At 45.2% G+C, this 25,271-nt stretch overlaps 1 protein-coding gene across 3 annotated transcripts; it reads right to left on the bottom strand.

The window, feature by feature from the left end:
- Positions 1 to 5,924: 5,924 nt before the first annotated feature.
- LOC542971 (glucose-6-phosphate/phosphate translocator 2, chloroplastic) lies at positions 5,925 to 10,814 on the bottom strand. 3 transcript variants are annotated; one of them, XM_044581713.1, is made up of 6 exons: positions 10,513 to 10,814; positions 8,449 to 8,936; positions 8,143 to 8,368; positions 7,358 to 7,580; positions 6,807 to 7,020; positions 5,925 to 6,265 (listed from the first exon to the last, which is right to left on the bottom strand). In XM_044581713.1, exons 2-6 carry the CDS (start codon positions 8,929 to 8,931, stop codon positions 6,254 to 6,256), a joined length of 1,158 nt encoding a protein of 385 aa, XP_044437648.1. In that variant the 5' UTR covers positions 8,932 to 8,936; positions 10,513 to 10,814; the 3' UTR covers positions 5,925 to 6,253. The 3 variants fall into 3 exon arrangements, with proteins under 3 accessions (XP_044437648.1, XP_044437649.1, XP_044437650.1); XM_044581714.1 differs by having other exon boundaries at positions 10,497 to 10,795; XM_044581715.1 differs by having other exon boundaries at positions 10,658 to 10,682.
- Positions 10,815 to 25,271: the final 14,457 nt, after the last annotated feature.

Genomic DNA, 25,271 nt, shown 5'->3' with positions numbered 1-25,271 from the left:
GATGTATGTAGACATATTTTAGAGTGTAGATTCACTCATTTTGCTTCGTATGTGGTCACTTGTTCAAATATCTAGAAAAACAAATATTTAGGAACGGAGGGAGTAGTAGTTAACTTTATAGCCCATATTATTATATGAGTGACCATAGGTGAGCACACAACTCATCCAAGCTCATGTGAGCTCAGGTGAATAGTAAAATCAAAATAATTGAAATAAATTTGATATTTTTTTGTCAAACATTGACAAATTTTTTAGTGAATTGCAAGACATTCATATAAAACGTGGTAAAAAACAAAATCTATTCTCCAAAATGTAGTTTTTTAAAGAATTTTGGAGCATCGATTTTTTTCACCATGTTAATAACATTTTTTAGCATTTTTTTGCCACGTTTTACACGAATGTCACCTCGTTATGAAACTAACATTTGTGAATGTTTGACACGAAAAATCAGATTTTTTTTTACGTTTTTTAATCTTTTTTATGATTTTACTGTTCACCCCTGACACCAAAAAAACAGATTTTTTGATGTTTTTTTTATGATTTTACTGTTCACCCGAGCTCCGGATCAGAACACCACTTTCACTATAGATGATGGCTATAAATGAGATGGCAGTTTCATATAGCTGAACATTCGACGCTGTTAGGTAAATTAGTACACCTCTACAAGGTTATACCTGTTCGAATAGACATGCCCATGGTTACGGACAACTTGGAGATTTAAGATCATACAAGAAACTATCTTTTCCAGCTTCTCTATAGTTAGCATATTTGCTTCACCCAAGATCGTGGCATACCGTGAGGTGGAAGTGATATAAAGATCAGTTGTCGATTCAGAGGACTAAAAAAGTGATGAGAGATTTACACAAGGTAAACGCTTGTATCTGGTGCACCGGCCGAACTTTGCACCGGACGCCTCGAACACACTTTGAGGCCTCGTGCACGCGACCACGTTACTCTTTGGCCCCACGGACACTGCTTTCTCCTTCCTTTTATCCCCCACAACATAGCGCAACCACTCGTTGTCCCTGGTCTCTCTCTGCTACCAATCCACTCCGAGCTACCAATCCCCTACCTCCAAACTCCCAGCCATGGTCAGCCCAACACAGGAATCTTCCCCGACGAGCGACTCCCCGGTAAGCTAGAACCGGTGTACCTCCACGGCTTGCTCGGCGCCCAACCTCGTCGCTCCGTCGTTGCCGGCGAGACCCTCTCCCATCCCCGCGGCCATGGACGCCTACAACCCTCGCGGATCCCAGCGAAGTCCTCCGCCCAACGCCGGCTTCGAGTCCCGCCGACATAGCCACAGGGACAGTCCATCAGGGCGCAACAACGGCGAGTGGTGGTGCTGCACACGGTTGCTACAACCGTCGTCGACGGCTGCACAACGAGCGGTGGTGGTGGTGCGCACTGGCCATGGCATGATGAGTTTTTGCTGGAACCGGCATCCTTGTGTGCTACAACCGGCCACAGAATTTGCTACAACCGGCCACGGCATTGCCCAGAAGCTGCAACCGCGCTCACCAGAGTTGCAACCGGCGACGCTGTTGTCGACATTTTTTTCGCTACAACCATGCTCGTAGGTGCTACAACCGTGCTCACCGGAGCTACAACAGCGACGCCTTCGTCAACGATTTTTGCTACAGTCATGTCACCGGAGCTGCATCGGCGACATCATCGTCAACAATTTGCTTCAATCGGGTAGCGGGGATGCTGGAATCGTTTGGTTTTTTTGCAGCAGGGGTGGACAGAGACGACGACTTGCAATCCTCTGATTTTTTATGGAACCGACTAGTAGCGGAGCTACAACCATGTGATGTAGATGCTGGAACTGTTATCGAGAGAAGCTGGAACCGGTGTATTATTTTGCTTCAACCGACGAAATGGTGCTAAGACAACAACGGGCGCCGCCGCGGTGGGCTACAACTACAACCAGCACCATCAAAAGCTACATCCGGCGTTTTGTTTTGCTGCGAAGGTTATTGATGCAAGCATGCCTATTATTCACAGTAATTGTTTGGATGCTGTTCCAGCAAAATATATTGTTCCGGCATTGCGCCGAGGGAGAGACTCACAAAATATACGTGAGATAATCCAGTCGAATAGAAAACGTTCTGGAGACGACAACAACAACAAGTCTGGTAGTTTTGGAAGACAGCTTACTAGTTCTGTGCTTCGTTTTGGGGATTTCCTGTGTGAGATTGTACCACAAGATGAGATTGAGCCATGCTTCCGGACTCCATGTAACAATTGGATGATTGTTGAGTGTACGTGAACCTCAAAGCAAGTACTAGTTCGTTTTGGCTTCTTGTGATCAGCGTTGCCGGATTTTTAAATTATTTTTAAATTAGAAAGAGTCCAAAATTTAGGAAGTATGTGTACGTGTGTGTTAGGAGAGGTTTTAGGTATGCGTGTCCTTTAAATTGGTTACTGCTATAAAATCAAGTTTGGACGTCATGTAAAAAGAGATTAGGTTATTTTGAGATGAATTAGACACGTGTGTGTTTTTCGGTCGTCGGCCATTATCGAGTTTAGAGAAACTTTGTCAAAAATCTCTGTTGGCGTGTGAGTTCCTGCGACGCGACGCGTAGGGGATTACAAGCTGGGCCTATACGGTTCGTCCATGTTATTCCTTCGAATTGAGGGGTTGGCGTGTTGTTTCTGCGGGATTTGCGAGCATCTTCGTAAACCTGCGACGAGTTCTTGCTGCGATGGATTTTTGTGCCGTGAAAGATCGGGCCAACAACGGACCGACCCTCGTCACGAGGTTCGCTCCACATCAAGTGGTATCAGAGCAAGGTTGATCACGGTACCAAATTTTTTCTTGCTATTTGATTCAACTGTTTCAAGATGGTGAACTCGCAGCATGACAAATCTGATCATGAGGAGGTCGATGAGCTTCCGGAGGGTCTGGAGATAAGTGATGATTTGCGTATTCATCTGATGGCGATCAAGGGAGCCAACAAGAAGCTTGGGACAAGGGTTGAGGAATTGTCTGCAAATATTGTAGGCGTCGAGGACAGGTTGAACGAGTGTTTGACTGCCAGTGATCGACAACGCATTGATAGTCTACAGGTGGTGACTGAGAGTCTTAATCGGCTCACCGCGGCAGTTTAGCGCCTCCAGGCGAGAGATGTGGCACCCCGACAGTCCCGCTCACCACGACAACGTCGTGACCGCGACAACGACGATGATGGTGATTTTTCTGAGGATTCTGATGCCCGTGGAGGCTTACCTCACCGACCACGGCATGATGCTGGGGCTCACCACCATGCTGGGCGGCGTCGTGACTATGGCGGCAATGGTGTCCATGAGGATGATGGTTTGGGTCGAATCAAGATAACCATACCTGAATTCTCAGGACGTTGTGCTGACCCGGAGAAATATTTGGAGTGGGAGATGCGTGTAAATCAGATTTTTGATGGTCACAACTACTCCGAAGAGAAGAAGGTTCGTGTTGCATCAATGGAATTTACAGAGTATGCTCTTGTATGGTGGGATAATAAGAACCGTACTCACGAGCGACCAGCGACATGGACTGACATGAAGCGAATCATGAGGGAACGTTTTGTGCCTGCTTATTACACTCGCCAGCTCCATAGTAGACTGCGTCGTCTAGTGGAAGGTACAAAATCACTTGATGGGTACTACAAAGAGATGCAAGTTTTGATGATCCGTACAGCTGTGCGTGAGTCTGCGGAGGCGACCATGGTACGTTTCTTTGAGGGGTTAGAAGAAAAGATTCGTGACCGTGTTGATTTAATGCAATATAATGATATTCATGAGTTGCTTCATCAAGCGGAGCTTGCTGAACGTTGGGTATTGGAGAAGCAAGCTTCAGAGACTCGTCCAACTTACAACAGTGGGCGACATGGTTCTTCTCCAATTGATGGTGGTTTTAGTGCTAAACCGACTCCTTCTTATAAGTCGGGAAGCATTGAACAGAGCAAACTGGCGGCTGCGTCAAAGGAGGTCTCTCAGGTTTCATCTAATGCGACTTCATCTCATCATCGCAATATTATTTGCCACAAGTGTGGAGGACGTGGACACATGAAGCATGAATGTTCCAATCAACGAAGGGTTCTACTTGTTGATGCAGAATATATTTCAGAATCTGAAGATGAGATGCCTAAGTTAGAGGATGGAATTGAAAGAGGTCATGGTGATACCATACTGTGTTATCCTCATGATGATCCTGATATGGAGAGTTTGCTAGCACATAAGGTCCAGCGAGATGACAAGGTCATTTTTGAACCAGGACAACGACGGGGTATTTTCCAAACTGCATGTACCATCAAGGGAGAAGTGTGCAAACTGATAATTGATGGCGGCAGTGCTAGCAACATGATTAGCAAGGATGTGGTGGAGTCTTTTTCTTTGCCAACATGGGAGCACCCAAGACCATACTATATGAAGTGGATAAATGATGTTGGCAAAGTGAAGGTAACTCACAGGGTGAAGGTTCCTTTTTCTGTTGATGGCTATGTTGATAAGGTGGAATGCGATGTTATGCCACTACATAAATCTCCAAGGCCTAAGTCGAAACCGAGGACGGTTTCTTTTCAAGGAATGGAGGATGATGCAAGCATGCCTATTATTCACAGTAATTGTTTGGATGCTGTTCCACCGAAATATATTGTTCCGGCATTGCGCCGAGGGAGAGAGTCACAAAATATACGTGAGATAATCCAGTCGAATAGAAAACGTTCTGGAGACGACAACAACAAGTCTGGTAGTTTTGGAAGACATCTTACTAGTTCTGTGCTTCGTTTTGGGGATTTCCTGTGTGAGATTGTATCACAAGATGAGATTGAGCCATGCTTCTGGACTCCATGTAACAATTGGATGATTGTTGAGTGTACGTGAACCTCAAAGCAAGTACTAGTTCGTTTTGGCTTCTTGTGATCAGCGTTGCCAGATTTTTAAATTAGTTTTAAATTAGAAAGAGTCCAAAATTTAGGAAGTATATGTACGTGTGCGTTAGGAGAGGTTTTAGGTGTGCGTGTCCTTCAAGTTGGTTACTGCTATAAAATCAAGTTTGGACGTCACGTAAAAAGGGATTAGGTTATTTTGAGATGAATTAGACACGTGTGTTTTTCGGTTGTCGGCCATTATCGAGTTTAGAGAAACTTTGTCAAAGATCTCTATTGGCGTGTGAGTTCCTGCGACGCGACGCGTAGGGGATTACAAGCTGAGCCTATACGGTTCGTCCACGTTATTCCTTCGAATTGAGGGGTTGGCGTGTTGTTTCTGCGGGATTTGCGAGCATCTTCGTAAACCTGCGACGAGTTCTTGCTGCGATGGATTTTTGTGCCGTGAAAAATCGAGCCAACAACGGACCGACCCTCGTCACGAGGTTCGCTCCACATCAGTTATGTGTCGAAACGATGGATTTTTGTGCCGTGAAAAATCGAGCCAACAACGGACCGACCCTCGTCACGAGGTTCGCTCCACATCAGTTATGTGTCGAAACGATGACCCAAGAGATGACAGCGGACGGGCACCGATGCGCCGAGCATTGATGGCGAGGGGCGGCGCAACCTGGTGCTGCAACCATGGGGCCGGGAGCTACACCCCTTGGCGGCCGGTGCTAGGAACGACGCGTCCATGGCCAAGAGCTGCAAGACAAGGTAGCCATGGTGAGCGATCTGAACGTCGACGGTTAAGGCTACAAGCGCGCGCCCAAGGCTGCGAGGAAGGCGGGCAGCAGCACTCGCCGTCGCTCTTTTCTCGCCTATTTGGGGAAGAAGATAGAGGACGGGAGGATGAGAACGAAACAGACGCTCGATCTAGACGGTTAAATCATCGGACGACCGGCCCAAATTTGGGCCGGACAACCTGTGGGTATAACTTTACCACAAAACCCCTGCTCAAGGGCTCGTGGCAAACAACAAACTGGAAGCTGGAAACACAAGAGAAAGCATGCCTTTCAAAATACACAAAGTTCTTAAATATCAATAATTAACCGTTAAGCATAGGGCTATCGTTACTTTCCAGCAACGGAACTGTCAGACGAATTTCCATGCAGTTCTTATTTCAGGATACAACGACAGTTCATGGCCACTGGAGTTCAGTTTGTGATTTAACAAATAACAAGGAAACAGCAACATGGTCCATTATTATTATCGCCTCTCGCATGAAAACCTAAACCTGTATCAACAAGACACTTGCACAAGCAAAATTTGCCCCAGTGCTTGGTACTATTTCTGCAGACATTCTTCGTCCATGAACCTGACCTTCAACAATAGTTCAAACCTCACTGCTTTGCCTACATCAGAATGCAGTTAAGAAAATGTCAAGTATGAAGATAAAAATGCAATATTTAAGTTAGGCATAAACACTGAAGGAGGAAGAATCAACCGAACGGAAGTTTATCGAGTCTTTATTACTCGAATATATTTCTATGGTTTCTTATTTCCCGTTTTGTTGGCAAGTAAATACTTCCAGTCATTGCCAAACTAGCTTGAGTGTATTTTGAGCATGTATTGACGTAATCATTTGATGATTTCTCTTCATGATCTAGTCACGTTTTTCATAAAATGACACCTGCCCCTCAAAGCAACCAATCATAATTTCGAATTACAACAACAGCAAGGATGAGAAAGTAGCATATTCATAATTAAGCTACCTCTGCACCTCTATGGTCATAGGAGAGCCACATAATTGTATGCACAAGCTCGAGTGGTGAAAAATATTAAATGCTACATACACGGAGCTCTAACCTGTCCTAGTCCAGCAAAAGAAAGGTTTATTTCAGTTGATACAAGGGAAGGACAATCAGAAGGAAATCTTAAAGCAACCAAATTTACCTGAGAGTACAGGAATGTGCCAAAGATGGCAATGGCAGCTCCTAGTGCATTTACAGGGCGGACAGGTGTACGGAAGATAATGATTGACGAAACAATAACTGATATGCGCTTCATTGTATTGCCAATGCTAAACGTCAATGGAGAAATCTGGTCCAAAGACATGTAGGACACCTGATTATACAGGTGGTAGAAAACGCTCTGTGCACCAATCCACCTACATGAGCGAACATTTACAACATCAGAAAACTGTCAATGCAAAGAAAAGTAGTTGCGATATATGTTCGGGTACAAATGCGCATAAATCCTGGTCACCTCCAACACAACATGCTGAATTGTCGACAAAGACTCCCAACAGAATATGTCAAGAGAATTAAAAGGCTATAAGCAACAGTGCTGCTAGTGAGTTATAAATGTATCAAAAATGTTGAAGTATGTCTTTAAATGGTGTGAATATGGAGATCATTTCAAGTTTCCACATGAAATTTAAGCACAAATCACAGCACATGGTATAAATGTAGAAGAAAAATGAATTCTCGATTTTTCCTGCTTACCAGAGAACGTTGGGGCCAACATCTGCAAGAGCCTTTTGCCATCCAGCGGCCCACATTTGGGGGCCTTCCATAGCAATAGCAAATGGTGTGAGTATGACCAGGGACATAATTGAAAGGCAAGCGTAGTAATTCATGCCACTGACAGACTTCCCTTTCATGCCCCGCTTCGAAAAGATGTTGCGGAAAACAAATGCAAGGTTCGATATCATGGCACCCATAAATCCTGGTGGGAGGATAAGGCTATTAGCATCATGGAAGGAGTACATCAGAATAGCTGCCTCCCCTAACCAGTGCAAGACCAATCAAGAATTGCAAAGTTGCCTATGCAGCTATAGCCCCTATTTTGTCTGGTGTCAAACTTCACGAAAAAAGGTTTTAAGCTGTATCTTCTTGTGTTAAGGAGAATGCACTAGCCACAGTTTATGTAACCATTCGCCTAATTTACACAAAGTTAAAAGATTATATATATGATTACTTTACTGTTTATTCATTTCCATAAGTTTCAAATCTAAAGCACATAGTTCTTGAAGCTCACTTGAATCCAGATAGAGTAAATAATCATTTAGCAAGTCTTTTCAGTTTTATGTCAAAAAACATTAGGAATGTCGATTATTTAACCAATTAAGAATTGTCACCTCAGTTAACTCACAGAAACTGCTTCTTTGTATCTATGAACAACATGACTATAATGGTTAGAAGCAAAAGGCACATCAATTTCTCGACAACCAATAGGGAGAGGATACGAGAGAAACAACTTAAGAGGATTTTTACTTAATTATACTCACCAATCATATTAAAGTTCAGCTCTGTCGCAGCAGCTAGACCACAACCACCAATGATCGGGAGAAGAGAAAGATATACAGGCATCGGAAATGACTCTCCGAGAATGAACCTTGACACCAAAACACTGAATGCAGGCTCAGCACTCTTGATAATGTGTGTGAATGACACTGCCACCTTTGACATGCTCACTGTGGCAGCAACATGTCCAATTGTATGAGCCACAGCAACCTTCATCAATGCAAACAACAAATATGATTCATGATTTCCATCAACAGATAAAATAGTTGCCACAGAACGAACGAACTCACCGGGAAAAGTGCTTTCCAGAAATCTAAGTCAGTCTTGGGGGCCTCAACTAGGCAGGTGACCCATGAGAAGAGCATCATCGCTGAGCCGCAGGCGAGGGATAGTGTGGAGGTGAGCCAGGGATACGGGAAAGCATTGAGAACCTTCTTGTTATAGATGTTAAAGATCACATTAAGCGCCCACCAAGTCGCAAAATAGATTGAAATCTTCAACTTTTGTGCTACTTCTGAGCTGGCTGGCACCACCTCAGCCTTTGACTCCTTGTCATCAGCCGCTGAAGCTGCACACCGGAAGTCAAGCAGCTGCCTCCGAGGCTTCAGCTCGGAAGTGTGTGGGTCATCTAGCCGTGTGAGGTAGAGTGGTCTAAGGGAGCAGGACGCAAATTTTTTCATGTTGAGAATGGACACCGACGGAACAAAAGCTGATTTAGACCGTTGATTGGTGACAGAGAAGGCGGCCGGAGAGAGCTTCACAGCAGGTATCATGGCTCCTGCAGATCAACCAAAAAACATTCATAAAGGAATAACAGATGGCAAGTGACATACAAACTGAACAAAGAGCTGCTAAAAAAATATGATGTTCCTTTTCAGTGAGACCTCCATTGAGCTGATCAAAAAATATGATGTTCCTTTTCAGTGAGACCTCCATTGAGCTGATCAAGAAAATGACATGGAACAACTTCCCCCAAAACAATGCTTGAAAATATTTACTCCAGTTTTATTGATGCAAGCTTTCCTTGAGATTATTATCGAATGAATGCATCATCCAAGCATGATCCAACCAGTTACATCTCTTGTCAGCACTATGCAATTCGTGCACGTCACAGACTGGGTTTTTTTTGTCAGATAAGACCACATACGCTTTCATATTGACAGAAAGAACCATCTGCGATCCGTACAGACAAAAAAGACCATTTACACCGTGGCGGCAGACCTGGCAGCCGACAAGTGGCACCTACCACCTCAGTGGGCGGCGGCAAGACCTGCCGCCACAGCCGCCGCCGGCAGCTCGGCTGCAACAGAAATTTCCGGTCTGCAACGGAATAGGACGCACTGGTGGCCCTGCCGCCCCTCCCGATGGCGGCAGCTCCTTTTCCTACATGTATGGCAGCTCCTTATCTGACAAAAATTCAACTCACAGTACCCGCATGCACCTGCCCGCCTGCACTCGAACAAATTTAGAAGGGGTGTATGTAGTACATATCCATGAAACGTCGTGATACAAAGAGTGCACGCAGTCACTTAACACTACCATTACAAAGTCGTGTTGGTACGTGCATGATGATGCACCTTAGACTAGACATTGCTATACTACTACTTGATGTGCACACCGGCCGATTCATCTAGTGACAGAAAGGAGCACTTGTAACCGTTCACATGCATGCTACCGCGAGCAGCAGGAAAACGAGCGGCAGCCATCAGGAGTGGCAGCAGGGCCCACCAGCGTGTCGCCGTTCCGTTGCAGACCCGAATTTCTATTGCAACCGAGCTGCCGCCGTTGGCTGTGGCGGCAGGTGCCACATGTTGGCTGCCGAACCTGCCGCCACGGCATAGGTGATTTTTTTGTCAATACGGATCACAGATGGTCTTTTCTGTCTATACGAAAACGTAGGTGGTCTTATGTGACAAAAATTCCAGACTGGGAGCTATATGAGCTTGGTCACTGGAAAATCCCCAAAGGCTAAAACGCAAGGTCAAAGGTGTACATGAGGACAAATTATGCATAAGCACATCGCTTTCGCCCAGTAATCCACACGTAAGGGTGTCGCCTTTCACCCCTTTGCACAAGCTCCAACTCTCACGGTCGTCTAACTGGGCAGATTTCGCATCCATTTATGAAATATAGAACAGAGAAGCCAGAGACTGCAGCTTGCAGGAGAGGGGGTGGTACGGGGGAGGCGACGAGTTGGCGGTGCGGGAGGTACAGCGGCGAGGCGCCGACCGCGGATGATGGTTGGCAGCTGGGTGAGAGAGATGGGTGATACGGCGACGGATCATAAAGCGGTGTTGCAGATTAATTATTTTATTTTTACAGGATCGACAGAACAAACCTCTGCAAGATCTCACCTTTCTTCCCGCCCAAGAAGACTTGCTCGGATCGATAAAGCCTTCTTCTCAAATCGCGGCAAGAAGAGGTAAAAGCGGCGCCTCTGCGACGAAGGATTCGAGGACGGCAGAGGCAGGTGGGGATAGCTGGGGATCAAGATCGAACCTGGGAATCTGAGACGGGAACCCGGAGATCACAAGGAGGGAGAAGGGGATTGCTCGAGGCAGGACGGAGGTAGGAGTTTAGTTCCTTCGACGAGTATAAAGGCAAAGGGAAGGGGGGAAGGTGGCGGCTCGGGAGGGGGGCAGGGAGGTTAGGTGCCGTGTGGCTCTTTGTTAGATTGTATAAATGCCAGGGGCTTCTTGTACATGTCTTCTCCAAGGAGACCAGCCATGGTAATTTGGAGTTTTTTTTGGGTGGGGGTGGTTTTTTTTTTCAAGAATACGCCAAGAGCGTATCGTATTTTTATAGAAGAGAGGAATGTTGATTACAAGAGACCTTTAGAGTATTGCATCCTGCTACAGTGCACATGATAGGTGGGGTTGGGTCCACATGGCAGCGACTATACTGCACCATATGCTAAGGATCCTAGGGAGGGGGAGTGGTGGCGCGTATTGATTTCAGATACAGGTTATAGAAAGGATTTGGCAATCCTTAACACATAAGTTGCCTCGCTTTCACGCATACGATAGTGACCTCCTGTATGATCTACTTTACAACAAGCAAATTTTTGGCTTGAAAGATGAACATCTATGTAAAAACAAGCTGCACAATTGTGATCTTTTCTTTGCGGGGCACAATTATGAGCTTTTACATTAAGCTTCCTTGGAATATGGAAGACCTGAGCTTGAATGTTGATTGTTGCAGCAAAATATTTTGGTAGTTGGCTTCTAATTTGCTAGTGTTCTGGGACTTGAAGAAGATTCCTTGACGCCACTGCATGAGCTAATGTCAAATTATCCGCTAGGAAAGTGATTTTGATGTTGGCGATGTGTGAAGCAATTTCCGCGACAACATATAAAGTTGTAGCCTCCGCCTCTAGTGGAGTTTTGACACTTTTAGCTGCTGCAGAGGTTAAGATACCTATTCCTTGCTTATTCTTGCCAGTGTAAATGTAAATTCCTATTCCTGTTTTCCTTGAGTTATTATTGGAGTTAGTAGTGTACTTTTTTCATGCAGCGTCGGTATAAACCTTGGAACCTGTAATTCAAGCATCTGTTTTTAGTGAGCATCCCTGCTTTTGATTGTGTGCAGATTTTACCCTTGTTTCCTGCTTTATTTTTGTTGGTAAACCTGCAATGTCTGCATAAGATAGTAAATCGTGATCATTTATTATTGCTTACATAGGAGAGTTTGATTTTTTGCCAAAACGTTTTTATTCCTGAACTTCCAAATACACCAAAGAATAGTGATTATGTTATTGAGAGAGGCATGAGGGTGATGGGAGGTTAACAAAGCCTGGATAAATAGCAGGTATTCAATAAAAGTTCTGCACAAAGAATTCAGACCTAATATTCCAGACCAAGCAGTTTTAGCAAAAGGACAAGTGAAGAATAGGTGTATGTCATTTTCTTCGTGATCACATCTTACACAATGTTTTATAATATGAGAAGAAATTTTACCTGCCCTCGTACCTGTTGGAATTGCTCTCCTAAGATGCCTTCATGCAAAATTCTGTACTCTAGGTACCATCTCATTTGTTCTCCAATTCTGTTTTAAAATTTGCTTTACACATGTAGGTACTTGTCTGGGTGTAGGCTCGCCATGTTCCTGCATATCCTGTAGGCAAGCCCTATATGCAGATTTGGATGTACATTTTCCTGAATTATGTAGCTTCCAACATAAGATGTCAATGCCTCCCAACTGAATTATTGGAACCTGCATAACGATGTTAGATGCCTGCTCATCAAAGGGTGTGCAGATAAGATTAGTGTTCCAAGATTTTTGGTTAGGCGGCCATAGATCTTTAAATTGCGAAGGATAAATGAAATTCCCATGTGTTGTAGGGTAAAACCCTAGGTGGGATCTTTTCACACTTGAAGGGGGGAAAGGGAAGAGCACACAAGAACACAAGGGGGAAATCACTCAAACAAACACAAATCACACATCCACTAGAGTAGCATACATGAGATCCACAAGAATACAAGAACAATTCAAGGAGAAAGCATTAGGGTAAAGTTCTTCCCACTCCCAAGGAGGTGAGCTCTTGGTGATGATCTTCTCCAAGAGGAGGCCTTGATAATCCACAAAGGATCTTCCCTAGAGAGGGGTCTTGATCTCCAAGAGGAGGGAAGATGAGCAAAGCTCTCTCAATGTCTATCCAATACTCTGTTAGCCCCAAAAACGAGCTAGATGAGGAGTACTTATAGGCTAGGGACGAATTGGGGGTACAACAAGGGTACATGGGTAAATTATCCTGAAATGTGCATAGCCACGGTGGAGGGTCCGGGCACCCGGGGTCAAGGGGTCCGGGCACCCGGGGGTCGCTGGGAGACGGAGGGCCGGGCACCCGGGGCGCGCCTAGGGATGGGGGCCGGGTACCCGGGGGTGTGAGGCCCGGGTCCCGGGCACCCGGGGCGTCCAGGGGGCCGCGCCCTTAGCTGCTATAGAGGTCGGGCACCCAAGGGCTAAGGGTCGGGGCACTTGGGGTGGGCGGAGGAGCGCCGAGGCAGGAGGCCGGGGCACCCGAGGCCAAAGGGCCGGGCACCCGGGGCGGCCAAGGCCAGCGTCCAGGCAGGGGTCGGGCACCCGGGGTGTCTAGGGGCGGCTCCCAGCCGGCGGCCAGGCACCCGGGGCTGCGTGTGGCCGGGCACCCGGGGTAGTACGGGACCTCCGCTTCTTCGTGCTTCGCGTGTCCTTCTTCCTCCTCCTTCTCCATGTGTACTTGGGTCTCCCTCCTAGCTTCTTCATGGACTTCTCCGTGGCACCTCAGAATGCATAAGCTTTCCATTTGAGGTAGAATCCAACTCTCATGTGAATCCAAATGAACCTCGGAGAGGAAAGAATTAACCTCGGTTTCGATGGCACGTGCGCGAGCTCTTGTCATTAGTCCTCCTTGTGGTGCTTGATGAGTTGTAGTAGAGTCCATGGGGATGATGTAGGGATGCTCCGCATCACCATGTTGGATAATAAGGTGATCATAGATGGATTCCCAAACAAGACACCATGGAGTGCTCCATATATAGAAGAGTCATCTTCAATAAGTTGATAAAAAGAATTAGAGTAAAGCAAGTGGCATATTTTTAAAATAGATGACCGGAAGACAGATTTGGGATTTTGAACTAGCTCTCTAGATTGAAGAGGCGGGAAAGTCTTTGGTTTTGAGAACACTTGAGAGAAAGCTGTCAGGGTTTTCCGCAATCCTCCATCCTGCTGAAAGTACAAGGTCCTTGTTCATAGCTTGGATGTTCCTGATTCCTAGACCCCCCCCCCCCCTCACACTTTGGAATACAGATGTCCTTCCATGCCCTAAGACAAAGTGTTCTAGACGTTGGTTTCTCTTTTATTCTTATTCATCAAAAATTTCTAATGGTGGCCATGAGCTTTACAATCAACTTCTTGGAGAATACAATGTTAGACATGTAACACATAGGGATCGAAGCAAAGACAGAATTACTAAGAATCATATCTAGCTCCAGGAGAGAGTTTATTGGCCTTATAATCACTAAGTTTAATACGAAAATTTTCAACCTCAAAATCATAAGCTGCAAATATATCCTTGGCTGGTAGGATTAAAGAGTGCCCAAGGTGAACTGAATTAGCATCGATGTCCATATCAAGAAAATTATTTTAATGTCCTTGGAGTTTTTATGTAGGGCATATGCTTCATGTCAAGTATATTTAGAGCAACTCTAGCAGATGCACTATATTTATGACACGCTAAAATAGTTTGTGAGTCCCCCTAAAATGGATTTGTAGTACCGTCTGGCATCAGGCGGAATAAATGCTGCAAAACTAATATGGAGTTGTTATGTAGGGCACATGCTTCATGTCAAGTATGTTTAGAGCAACTCTAGCAGATGCGCTATATTTTCGACACACATAAACAGTTTGCGGCTCCCCCTAAAACAGATTTTTGGTACCATGCGACATTAGGAGGGCCGAATAGATGCCACAAACCCTGGGTTTGTGGCATCTGTTCCGCCCGCCCGACGTTGCGCGGTTCCGCAAATCCATTGTAGTTATGATTTTCAAAAATATAATTTAAATAAAGCAGCAATATAAATCAATCTTATTAATGTTTTAACATCATACAATACAATAATTCAAATCTAAATTACGATGAATGAAGAATTGTTCAAATCACACATGAATACAAATAAGACCAAATAAATAAAATGGGAGTCTATCTCCCATACAGTTGCCACTGGTGCTCAATGAGATCATTGCAGAGATGCTGGTCTGTGTCACGGTCTTCAATCTACCGGTAGGTCTCAAGAAATGCAATGATCCCATCTGGGTTCCTAGTAGGCTTGACAAGGCTACCAATATTGTCACGAAAAAACTCTAAGTTTAAATCCCTATCATCCTCACTGATCGTGTTGTGTAGAATCACACATGCACTCATGATATTTGAGAAGGATTTCTTATCCTAGAAGGGAGTAGGACCTTGGACAATAGCAAACCAAGCTTGCAACACACTGAATGCCGTCTCAGTATCTTTTTGACATGCTTCTTGTACTTGGGAGAAAATAGTGTGTTTTCTGACTACTGGTTTACTAATTGTCTTCACAAATGTTGCCCACGAAGGATAAATACCATCGGCAAGATAATACCCCATGGTATAACCATGTCCATTGATAGTGTACTTGCAAGCTGGAGCTTTTCCACTAGCTAGCTGTGCAAAAGGATGTGACCTATGCAATACATTGATATCATTGAGAGACCCTAGCAATCCAAAGAAGCAATGCTAAATCCACAAGTCATGCGAAGCCACGGCTTCAAGCACACTAGTGGGTTTATGTTAATGGCCAATGTACTACCTGACCCAAGCCTTTGGGAAGTTCTTCCACCTTCGATGCATGCTATCCACACTCCCAAGAATGCCTGGCCATCCTCTTGCTTCATTCATCGCAATCAATTTTTTTGTGTCCTCATTGGGAGTTCGGAGGTACTCAGGACCAAATACCCGGATCAGTGTCTTGGCAAACACCCACATGCATTTGAGCATGGTGCCTTCTCCAATGCAAAGATACTCATTTGTGTAATCGGCTGTAATGCCATATGCTATCACTCTTTGTCAATATTTTTTTGTATGTAGTAAATCCAAGCAAACCGGCAGCATTCCTCCGGCCAATGAAGAAATGACAACTTTTCTCGTAAGCTTCCACAATGCGAACAAAAAGAGACCTTCTCATTCAATAACGCCTACCACTGGTACAACGAGGTTCTATACAAGAGATTTTTAACCCCTTTCCGCGACGGCATTTTGAACCGTCGCCAAGTGAGTGTGTGCGATAGGAGGGTCCTTCCCACACGACCCAAAAACCGTCGGGGATAGGGAGCCATGATGCATATAGTTGTCCCTATAAAACTGTTTCTGATATCTCGAATATCCCAAACGCTCCATCCTTGCTACTCGTTTGTGCTCGCATTGCCATCACAGTCGATATTCTGTGGTGCTACGTTTACGATACGCGTCCCATCACAAACAGTTCACGATTATAGAACGTGTATGATAAGCAGACAATCACACACATTCACTTTTCCCGAACCGTATGTGATAACTAATTAAGAAGATTAGCTAATCATCGCACGAGTGTTGGATAGGATTACGAAATGTTGTACCGTCATAACATCGTCGTACATGATAACCATCGCACACGCTATTCTGTGGTGCAATATTTACGATGTGTACCACATTAGAAACAGTTCATGGTTGCAAATCATGTACGATAAGGCAACTATCACAAACATTTAGTTTGCCCGCATCGTTTGTGATATTGTCTGACATCACACACGCTTTGCAAACGGCAATTGTGTGCATGCTCACACACATTTCCTCTCTGTGAACCGTGTCAAAATTATGGTGTATATCACAAACGTTTGTGTGTTTACTGACCATGTGCGCCGTAACGACCTATAGAGCGTAATTTCACTATAATTTAATTGCTGCTATTTAAAATTGTACCGGATTTGAATTTGAAAGTATGCTATAGCTTTATTCATATCCATCAGGTTCAAACAACCAATGCATCATTCGATTCACAGGTACATATGTTCAAGAATTACATAAGCACCAAATAAAGAATGATGAACCACAGTTGTATACTTGTACTATTAAAGACGGTAAAGAAAGTGGCGAAATACATTCTGGTTGCTGAACAAGGTGAAGCGGAGTGCCCATATTGTGCCCTCCTCCATGCAGAAGGTACACATGACTCTAGTCCACCCCCTTGTGATGGCCGACCGCCCATCCTTCATTGTCTTCATGAACACATCTAGATAGTCATTGTGTTCTGGTGGAAATACTTTAACCTTTGCATGCCCACCAATCATGTAGTTTGAGAGGTAATCTTGAGTAAACTTCTTTGGGAACCAATGCAAAGGAAAAAGATTCAGACATTGTCATCTAACACAACTCATTATGGGCAGTAAAAAGAAGGTTGCAGAGTTCTTACTTACCATCTGCAGTTTAATTGCCATCTTTTGACCCATTTTACTAACAATCTTTGTCAGCTTCCTCACTTGATGCTGGTTCATCAATATCTCATTGCCCCATACGCAGAAAGGGTCGAAGCACGGATCTTTACCAATGACATATGTACCTGAAAGCACCAAGTAAATATTAGAAGCTAAACAATAATTGCACAATGATGTAGTACAACACTCCCTCTGTCCCATTATATAATATATTATAACATCCAATATACTCACATATTGGATGAATTAACTACTGTTGTTGTTGTTGTTGTTGTTGTTGTTGTTGTTGTTGTTGTTGTTGTTGTTGTTGTTGTTGTTGTTGTTGTTGCTGCTGCTGCTGCTGCTGTTGTTGTTGCTGTTGCTGTTATTGCTGTTGTTGTTGCTGTTGTTGCTGTTGTTGTTGTTGCTGCTGTTGCTGTTGCTGTTGCTGTTGGTGTTGGTGTTGCTGTTGTTGTTGGTGTTGTTGTTGCTGTTGCTGTTGTTGCTGTTATTGTTGTTGCTGTTGTTGTTGCTGTTGTTGTTGTTGTTGTTGTTGTTGTTGTTGTTGTTGTGCAGCCTAGGATTGCATATTTAGACATTCAGTACAGTGCATATTTAGACATCATCAGAACATAGGTAACACTCTTCCTTGTTGCTATGCAGCCTAGGATTGCATATTTAGACATTCAGTACAGTGCATGTTTCTATGTTGCCTCAGATATATTAGATATGGCCCTAGTTAACCTACCGATAAATGAGTTATAGATATATTCAGTTAAAAGTCCGATTCACCGATTAGTCCCTTATCAGCCCTCGGCCTATATGGTACCAGCTACCAATATCCTGAACAGTGAGTATATATAAGCCATGGGATGAAACTAACCTCGATGGAAAACAGCAGTCGTTCCCAAAATTGTCTTGTGTAAGTACATCGAGAGGCATGTTAAGCACAATAGGCTAAACATCAACCAGATATATCCATGGCAGACAAAATAATCTCCAAACGGTAGCTTCATTGTGCAGGTTTAAGCACGCTAGTTAAGCAAAACAAGAAGTGGAAAGGTGTGTTAACTGCAACAGTCCTAACATTTAACAAGAAGCAAATATAGTAATTTAAACTGGTATTGTGACGATCTAAGTACACTGGTTATTGTTAAATAAAAAAAGAAAGGCATGTTAACCACAACATGCTTAACAACAACCAAATGTAGTCATTCATAGTGGTATTGTTTAAACTGGTATTGATGAAATTGAACTGCACAGTTCATACTTGCACATATAGAACATCACGTTGTGAATAACTGGAACAAATAAGGCACACTACGAACAACCAAATATATCATTTGAAACTGGACATATGCTAACTACAAACAACCGAACTACCAAAAAACTTTAAAAGAGGCATATGCTAGCTATAACAGGCTTAACAGCAAGCAAATATATGCATTCCTATCGGTATGTTTAAAACTGGTATTGATGAAAATGTACTGCACAGTAAATAGTGCACATATAGAGCATCACATTGTGAACAACTGAAATAAACAAGGCATACTGCAAACAACCAAATATATCAATTAAAACAGGACATATTCTCGCTACACTACAAAAGGGACTCGACAAAACAAATCATGGGTTCCCCCCTGTGAAGAGGCACGGCAAAACAAATCATGGGTTTCCTCACTTGTCACAGATGGGCTCGTTCCTGTGGGAAGAGCACGGACCCTAGGTGCGCTCCATGTTGTCACAGATGGGTTCCTTCAACTTGGAAGAGCACGGCTATAGGATGCCCTCCCTGATGTCGCAGATGGGCTCTTTCCCCTTGGAAGAGCCGGAGAGGGTGCCCTCTTCGTGGTTGCCGTCGATGAGGTCTGACTTGGCAGCTGTGGATCCCAAGCCAGCGTCGCAGAACGTGTCCTTCAGAAATGACAAAAGGGGCTCGATGGCGATGTAGGATGGCAAATTCTTGACAACGAGCCAGAGGAGATTAGCGGCGGGGCCATGGATGAGATCGATGGCGGTTGAACCTGAGGGGTTAGGGGTGGGCCACTTAACCTGTGACATAGCCCGCGTCAGGCCGTTGTTGTCGATGACCTCGATGTCGTAGCCGGCGTCCGTGACATACCCGCATACTCTAGCCCACTGATTGAGAGCCTGCGACCAGTAATGGTTGTCAACTTCCTCGACGGCCACCTCAGCGATGTCGGGTGAAGAGGCCACGATACATCTCTTTTGGGTCAGTCGCTCCTCGAGCTCCACGGGAAGCATAGCCGAGCTTAGGCTGCGACGCTCTGGAGTGGGGATGGGGATGGGGATGGGGATCTGTGGGAAAGGGGCGTTTGGCAGACATCATCTAAGAAACTCAGAGTGGCTAGCGTATGGAGATCGGTGGGTAAGCTGCACGGGCAAACCGGTAGATGTTGACAACGGAGGCCTTGCGGCGATGGTGGTGGGGACCTTGCTAGGGTTTCGAGTGACGGAGGGGTTGTGGTGTGTGCTACCTCTTGAGCACTGCGTTGGTTTTCCCTTGAAGAGGAAAGGGTGATGCAGCAAAGTAGCGTAAGTATTTTCCTCAGTTTTTGAGAACCAAGGTATCAATCCAGTAGGAGGCTACGCGCGAGTCCCTCGCACCTACACAAAACAAATAAATCCTCGCAACCAACGCGATAAGGGGTTGTCAATCCCTTCACGGTCACTTACGAGAGTGAGATCTGATAGATATGATAGGATAATATTTTTGGTATTTTTGTGATAAAGATGCAAAGTAAAATAAAAGCAAAGTAAAAAGCAAAGGAAATAACTAAGTGTTAGAAGATTAATATGATGAAGATAGACCCGGGGGCCATAGGTTTCACTAGTGGCTTCTCTCAAGAGCATAAGTATTTTACGGTGGGTGAACGAATTACTGTTGAGCCATTGACAGAATTGAGCATAGTTATGAGAATATCTAGGTATGACCACGTATATAGGCATCACGTCCGAGACAACTAGACCGACTCCTGCCTGCATCTACTACTATTACTCCACTCATCGACCGCTATCCAGCATGCATCTAGAGTATTAAGTTCATGAAAATAGAGTAATACCTTAAGCAAGATGAAATGATGTAGAGGGATAAATTCATGCAATATGATAAAAACCGCATCTGGTTATCCTCGATGGCAACAATACAATACAATACGTGCCTTGCTGCCGCTACTATCACTGGGAAAGGACAACGCAAGATTGAACCCAAAGCTAAGCACTTCTCCCATTGCCAGAAAGATCAATCTAGTAGGCCAAACCAAACTGATAATTCGAAGAGACTTGCAAAGATAACAAATCATACATAAAAGAATTCAGAGAAGATTCAAATATTGTTCATAGATAAACTTGATCATAAACCCACAATTCATCGGTCTCAACAAACACACCGCAAAAGAAGATTACATTGAATAGATCTCCACAAGAGAGGGGGAGAACATTGTATTGAGATCCAAAAAGAGAGAAGAATCCATCTAGCTAATAACTATGGACCCGAAGGTCTGAGGTAAACTACTCACACTTCATCGGAGAGGCTATGGTGCTGATGTAGAAGCCCTCCGTGATGGATGCCCCCTCCGGCGGAGCTCCGGAACAGGCCCCAAGATGGGATCTCGTGGGTACAGAAGGTTGCGGCGGTGGAATTAGGTTTTTGGCTCCGTATCTGATCGTTTGGGGGTACGTAGGTATATATAGGAGGAAGAAGTACGTCGGTAGAGCAATAGGGGGCCCACGAGGGTGGAGGGCGCGCCCTGGGGGGGTAGGCACGCCCCCTACCTCGTGGCCTCCTGGAAGCTTCTCTTACGTAGGGTCCAAGTCTCCTGGATCTTGTTCGTTCCAAAAATCACGTCCCCGAAGGTTTCATTCCGTTTGGACTCCGTTTGATATTCTTTTTCTGCGAAACTCTGAAATAGGCAAAAAACAGCAATTCTGGGCTGGGCCTCCGGTTAATAGGTTAGTCCCAAAAATAATATAAAAGTGAATAATAAAGCCCAATAATGTCCAAAACAGTAGATAATATAGCATGGAGCAATCAAAAATTATAGATACATTGGAGACGTATCAAGCATCTGTGACACCCCAAAATTTTGGCCTTGTTTTTATTTATTAAAATGTTGCCAGGAAATAAAACTTTTCCAATTGTCAAGTTTTACCTTTTGTGATTTTGGATTTATACCTCTTGTGGGAAAAAACCTTCAAAGAGTATTTTTGGACTTGTGTGCCCTCTTTATAAAATCAATCCCTTATCAGTGGATTTATTTGCATATTCATTATTCATGAGTTTTAATCCTTTTAAAATGATCTTTCATAAATTTGGAGTTCCTTTTTGCACTACAACCATTTGATAAATGCTTCACAAAATTCCACCAAAATTTGGGGATGTCAGGTGATGGTTCCACATCACTTTTGTGCAAGAATACCTTCTGGCCATTGGAGATTTTGAGCTCTACACCAACTTTTACAATCTGGTCAAGTAAGCACCTTTGCACTACAACCCATTTAAATATTCTTCTAAAAATTCTTCCAAGTGTTTGGAGATGTCAGTGGATGCATGCAATTCATCTTCAAGCAAAAACCCAGGGATGTTCTTTGGAAAATTTGAGTGGATCAGCCTCTTTTGCATTCTGGTCCAATTTGATGATTTGTACTGCAACCTTATTTTTCCTTGCTCTAGTAACCCTGAGCTTTCTCCTACTTGTAGCCCTCCCTACCAAACTCTTAAGTCCAGGAGATTGGGCTCATTGGAGGCTTTGAAGTGCATGCTTTAAACCCCTTTTCTTTCTGTCCAAAACTGGAGTTTTGCAAAGCTTGCACTATCAACTTTCTGTTTTTGCCAAACTAACCTTACCACCATCTCCTGCATCTAAAGAGACCCTGATCTGGAGATTTTGGCCACTCCAAGAGTTGCCTAAGTGCACTGGACATTATGTCGAACACCTGGTGGGCACAGTCATTTTTGGCAAGCTCTCTGGTTTTGCATTGTGGACTTGGACCCCTGACCTATCCACCTTGTCCACTGAGTGTCTTGCTACCCCTACTTCCATCCTGTGCAGTGCCAGCTCCACCCTCGAGCTCTAGAGCGCGCTGGCATTTCGTCGAGCAGGTGCCGTGCGTGCTCTGGGCGCGCCCAGAGCGCACGTTTTGCACGCGCGCGCACTACGCTGACACGCCGCACTGCCGCACTCGACGCGACCCGACCCTGGCCCCCTCTGCATCGCTGAACCGCGCACTAGCCGCCCCCTGCTCCACGGTATCTCTGACGCCCTGCTGCGCCGCTGGCCGCACCCTTGGCGGCACGCCGGCGTCGGCAGCGGATTCCGCCGTGGACGGCGCCGCCCAAACCACCAGCGCGCGCCAGCTGCCTCAGAGCACAGGCCGTGCTTATCCTCCCACTCGTCGGGACGCGTTCGTCGCCGCCACGATGCCCTGCAACTACAGCAATAGCTGTCGCCGGCGATCCTATCTTCTACCGCCTCGGTCCGACCTCGAGCGCCTATATAAAGGAACCCCGAGCCCCTCCGAGCATTCAGGCGACATCGGACACTCCCCGTAGAGCTCCCCTAGCCGTAGATTGACCGGAGAGGACCGTCCTCCTCAACTCCGGCCAGTTCGGCCGCCGCTAGGCTCCGGTGCGATTCGTCGCAACCGGCCACCCTCTCGCCCAACCAGCACCACCAGTCGCTCCCTCTGGTCCTTGCGGAGCTGCCCAGCTACCCAAGCTCGATCGGAGATCACCGGAGCACTAATAGCACTTCACCACCATAGCTTCTCCCCGCCGCGGAGCTCGCCGCCGGCGACTCCTTCCACCTCCGCCGACCCAACAACCACCCAGAGGATCGCCTCGGTCTAGCCAACCCATCCCTGCCCGCAGATGCCCTCGAGGGAGCCGCCGTTCGTCGCCGGCGACCGCCGGAGCCTCGCCACCGTTCGGGCACAGAGAAAGGAGGGAGAGGGAGACCAGTCAAACCTGACTAGTGGGCCCTCTGGACCCACTGTCAGCGACTCGCACGTCCGCCCTCTCTCTGTTTAAGTGAAGGCGCAAAACCCCGCGTACGTTTCTCTGCTGCGAAAGCGTATTTCCCTCGAAGCGTTTTCCTTTTTCTGGTTTTATTTAAAAACAGAGTTGACCAAACTTTGACTGGCTATAGCTTTTAAAATAAAACTCCAAATGAGTTGATTCTTTTTCCTACCTCTCTCAAATTTCATCTAGTTTATTTTAAGATTTATTTCAAAAATATTTGAGACAGGTTTTGGTACTGTGTTTGAAATATTTGTATTTGTGTATTTTGCAAAATAGGATTTTTGGAGGAAAAGGAAAGCTTCCAATAAGTACATCCTTTGCATACTCTTGAAGGCAAGCATTTCTGAACTCTGGCATAATATTTTGTTGAGGTGTTTTGATGCGATCACAACACCTTGTGACTTGGAGTATGTGGTAGTTTATGTATCGGTATATTCTCGTGCATGAGTGCACTTTGGAGTTGTTTTGTGGTCAGCAATAGATACACTACTGATTTGGATCATCCTCGTGAGCTTCTCTTGCACACCGGTAGGAAGCCGGGAAAGTCGTGGTCTTGGGTAGACACGAGCTTGTCCCTAATCCCTCGTCGAGACGAGTATGCCCGGCATAGCATGGTGAGGCTCGAGGAGTGGTGATTTATTTCACTAGTGGTAATATTGTTGGTGGATTCCTGGACCACCGGAGTCGGTTGTAGACCGAGTCTTGATCAATAGCTTCCTTCTTTGTCAGTGCCACCACTTGTCCCTGCAGGGGACAGGGTATGGTTCGGTAGGTTGTCAACCCCTTTCCAAAGCACACACCGTACAGAGAGGCCGTGATGAGGGTCCCATGGCCATGGATTAAAGCCTGTCATTCGGTCCGGGGGCATGGGTGTTTCGGTTGTAGCCGAAGGGGATAGCTTCCCCAGTTTGCGCGCGGTATAAATTTTGTGATCCCATGCTACGTCGAGGTTGTAGTCTCCCCACTTAGAGTTTTGCTTGGCAGGTGTCGTGGGTGATTCCAGACACTGGTGAGTTAAGCTGGTGTGTGCAGGTCAGGCGTGTTTTCAATCAAAAGACCGTAGACGGAATTAGTCCCGAGGGACTGAGTAATCCCGTTACTCGTGGAAAAATGGTACTCCCTCTGCAGAGGATATATCCTGTTGGATCGTCATGTCCTTGAGTAAAGACCACAGTCTGAGTTGAGTCTGGTAACGGTATTCGGATGGAGAACGATTTAACTAGAACTCTGTAGCAGTATTCGGATGGAGATACGACTTGACTAAATTATCGGTTTTCGGATGGAGAAACGACTGTACTAAATATTGTTTATGATTATGGTACCTATGGATTATGATCTTTATTATTTTGGACTAACCATTTATATTACGTATATTATTGAGTATCCCTGGGATGGTTCTACCTCCTGGATATTCATTGTGATTATTCTCTTATAAGCCCTTTATGTGGTGTCGCTCAGACGCCCGACTGCGGCATTAGTATTCTGCATTTTCCGCTTGAGGAGTCATTCAGACACTCGTTTGGCACCAGTATTACTATTCTGCATTTTCCGCTCGAGGAGTCATTCAGACACTCGTTTGGCACCTGTATTATTATTCCGCATTTTCCGCTCGAGGAGTCTTTCAGACACTCGTTTGGCACCAGTATTACTATTCTGCATTTTCCGCTCGAGGAGTCATTCAGACACTCGTTTGGCACCAGTATTACTTTTCTGCATTTTCCGCTCGAGGAGTCATTCAGATACTCGTTTGGCACCTGTATTATTATTCCGCATTTTCCGCTCGAGGAGTCTTTCAGACACTCGTTTGGCACCAGTATTACTATTCTGCATTTTCCGCTCGAGGAGTCATTCAGACACTCGTTTGGCACCTGTATTATTATTCCGCATTTTCCGCTCGAGGAGTCTTTCAGACACTCGTTTGGCACCAGTATTACTAGTCTGCATTTTCCGCTCGAGGAGTCTTTCAGACACTCGTTTGGCACCCAGTATTTTATTTTGGTACATTTTTTAACCACACGTGTGCATCTTGGTGTTCGTATCTATTCGTGACAGACGTGTGATCACATATTAATCCAGAGCATGTTTTTGATTTATTATACCCGTGTTCTTAATGTTTGC

Source organism: Triticum aestivum, chromosome 7D (genome assembly GCF_018294505.1).
Source record: "Triticum aestivum cultivar Chinese Spring chromosome 7D, IWGSC CS RefSeq v2.1, whole genome shotgun sequence".
NCBI classification, from domain to species: domain Eukaryota; kingdom Viridiplantae; phylum Streptophyta; class Magnoliopsida; order Poales; family Poaceae; genus Triticum; species Triticum aestivum.
This window is presented reverse-complemented; position numbering and strand designations above follow the sequence as displayed.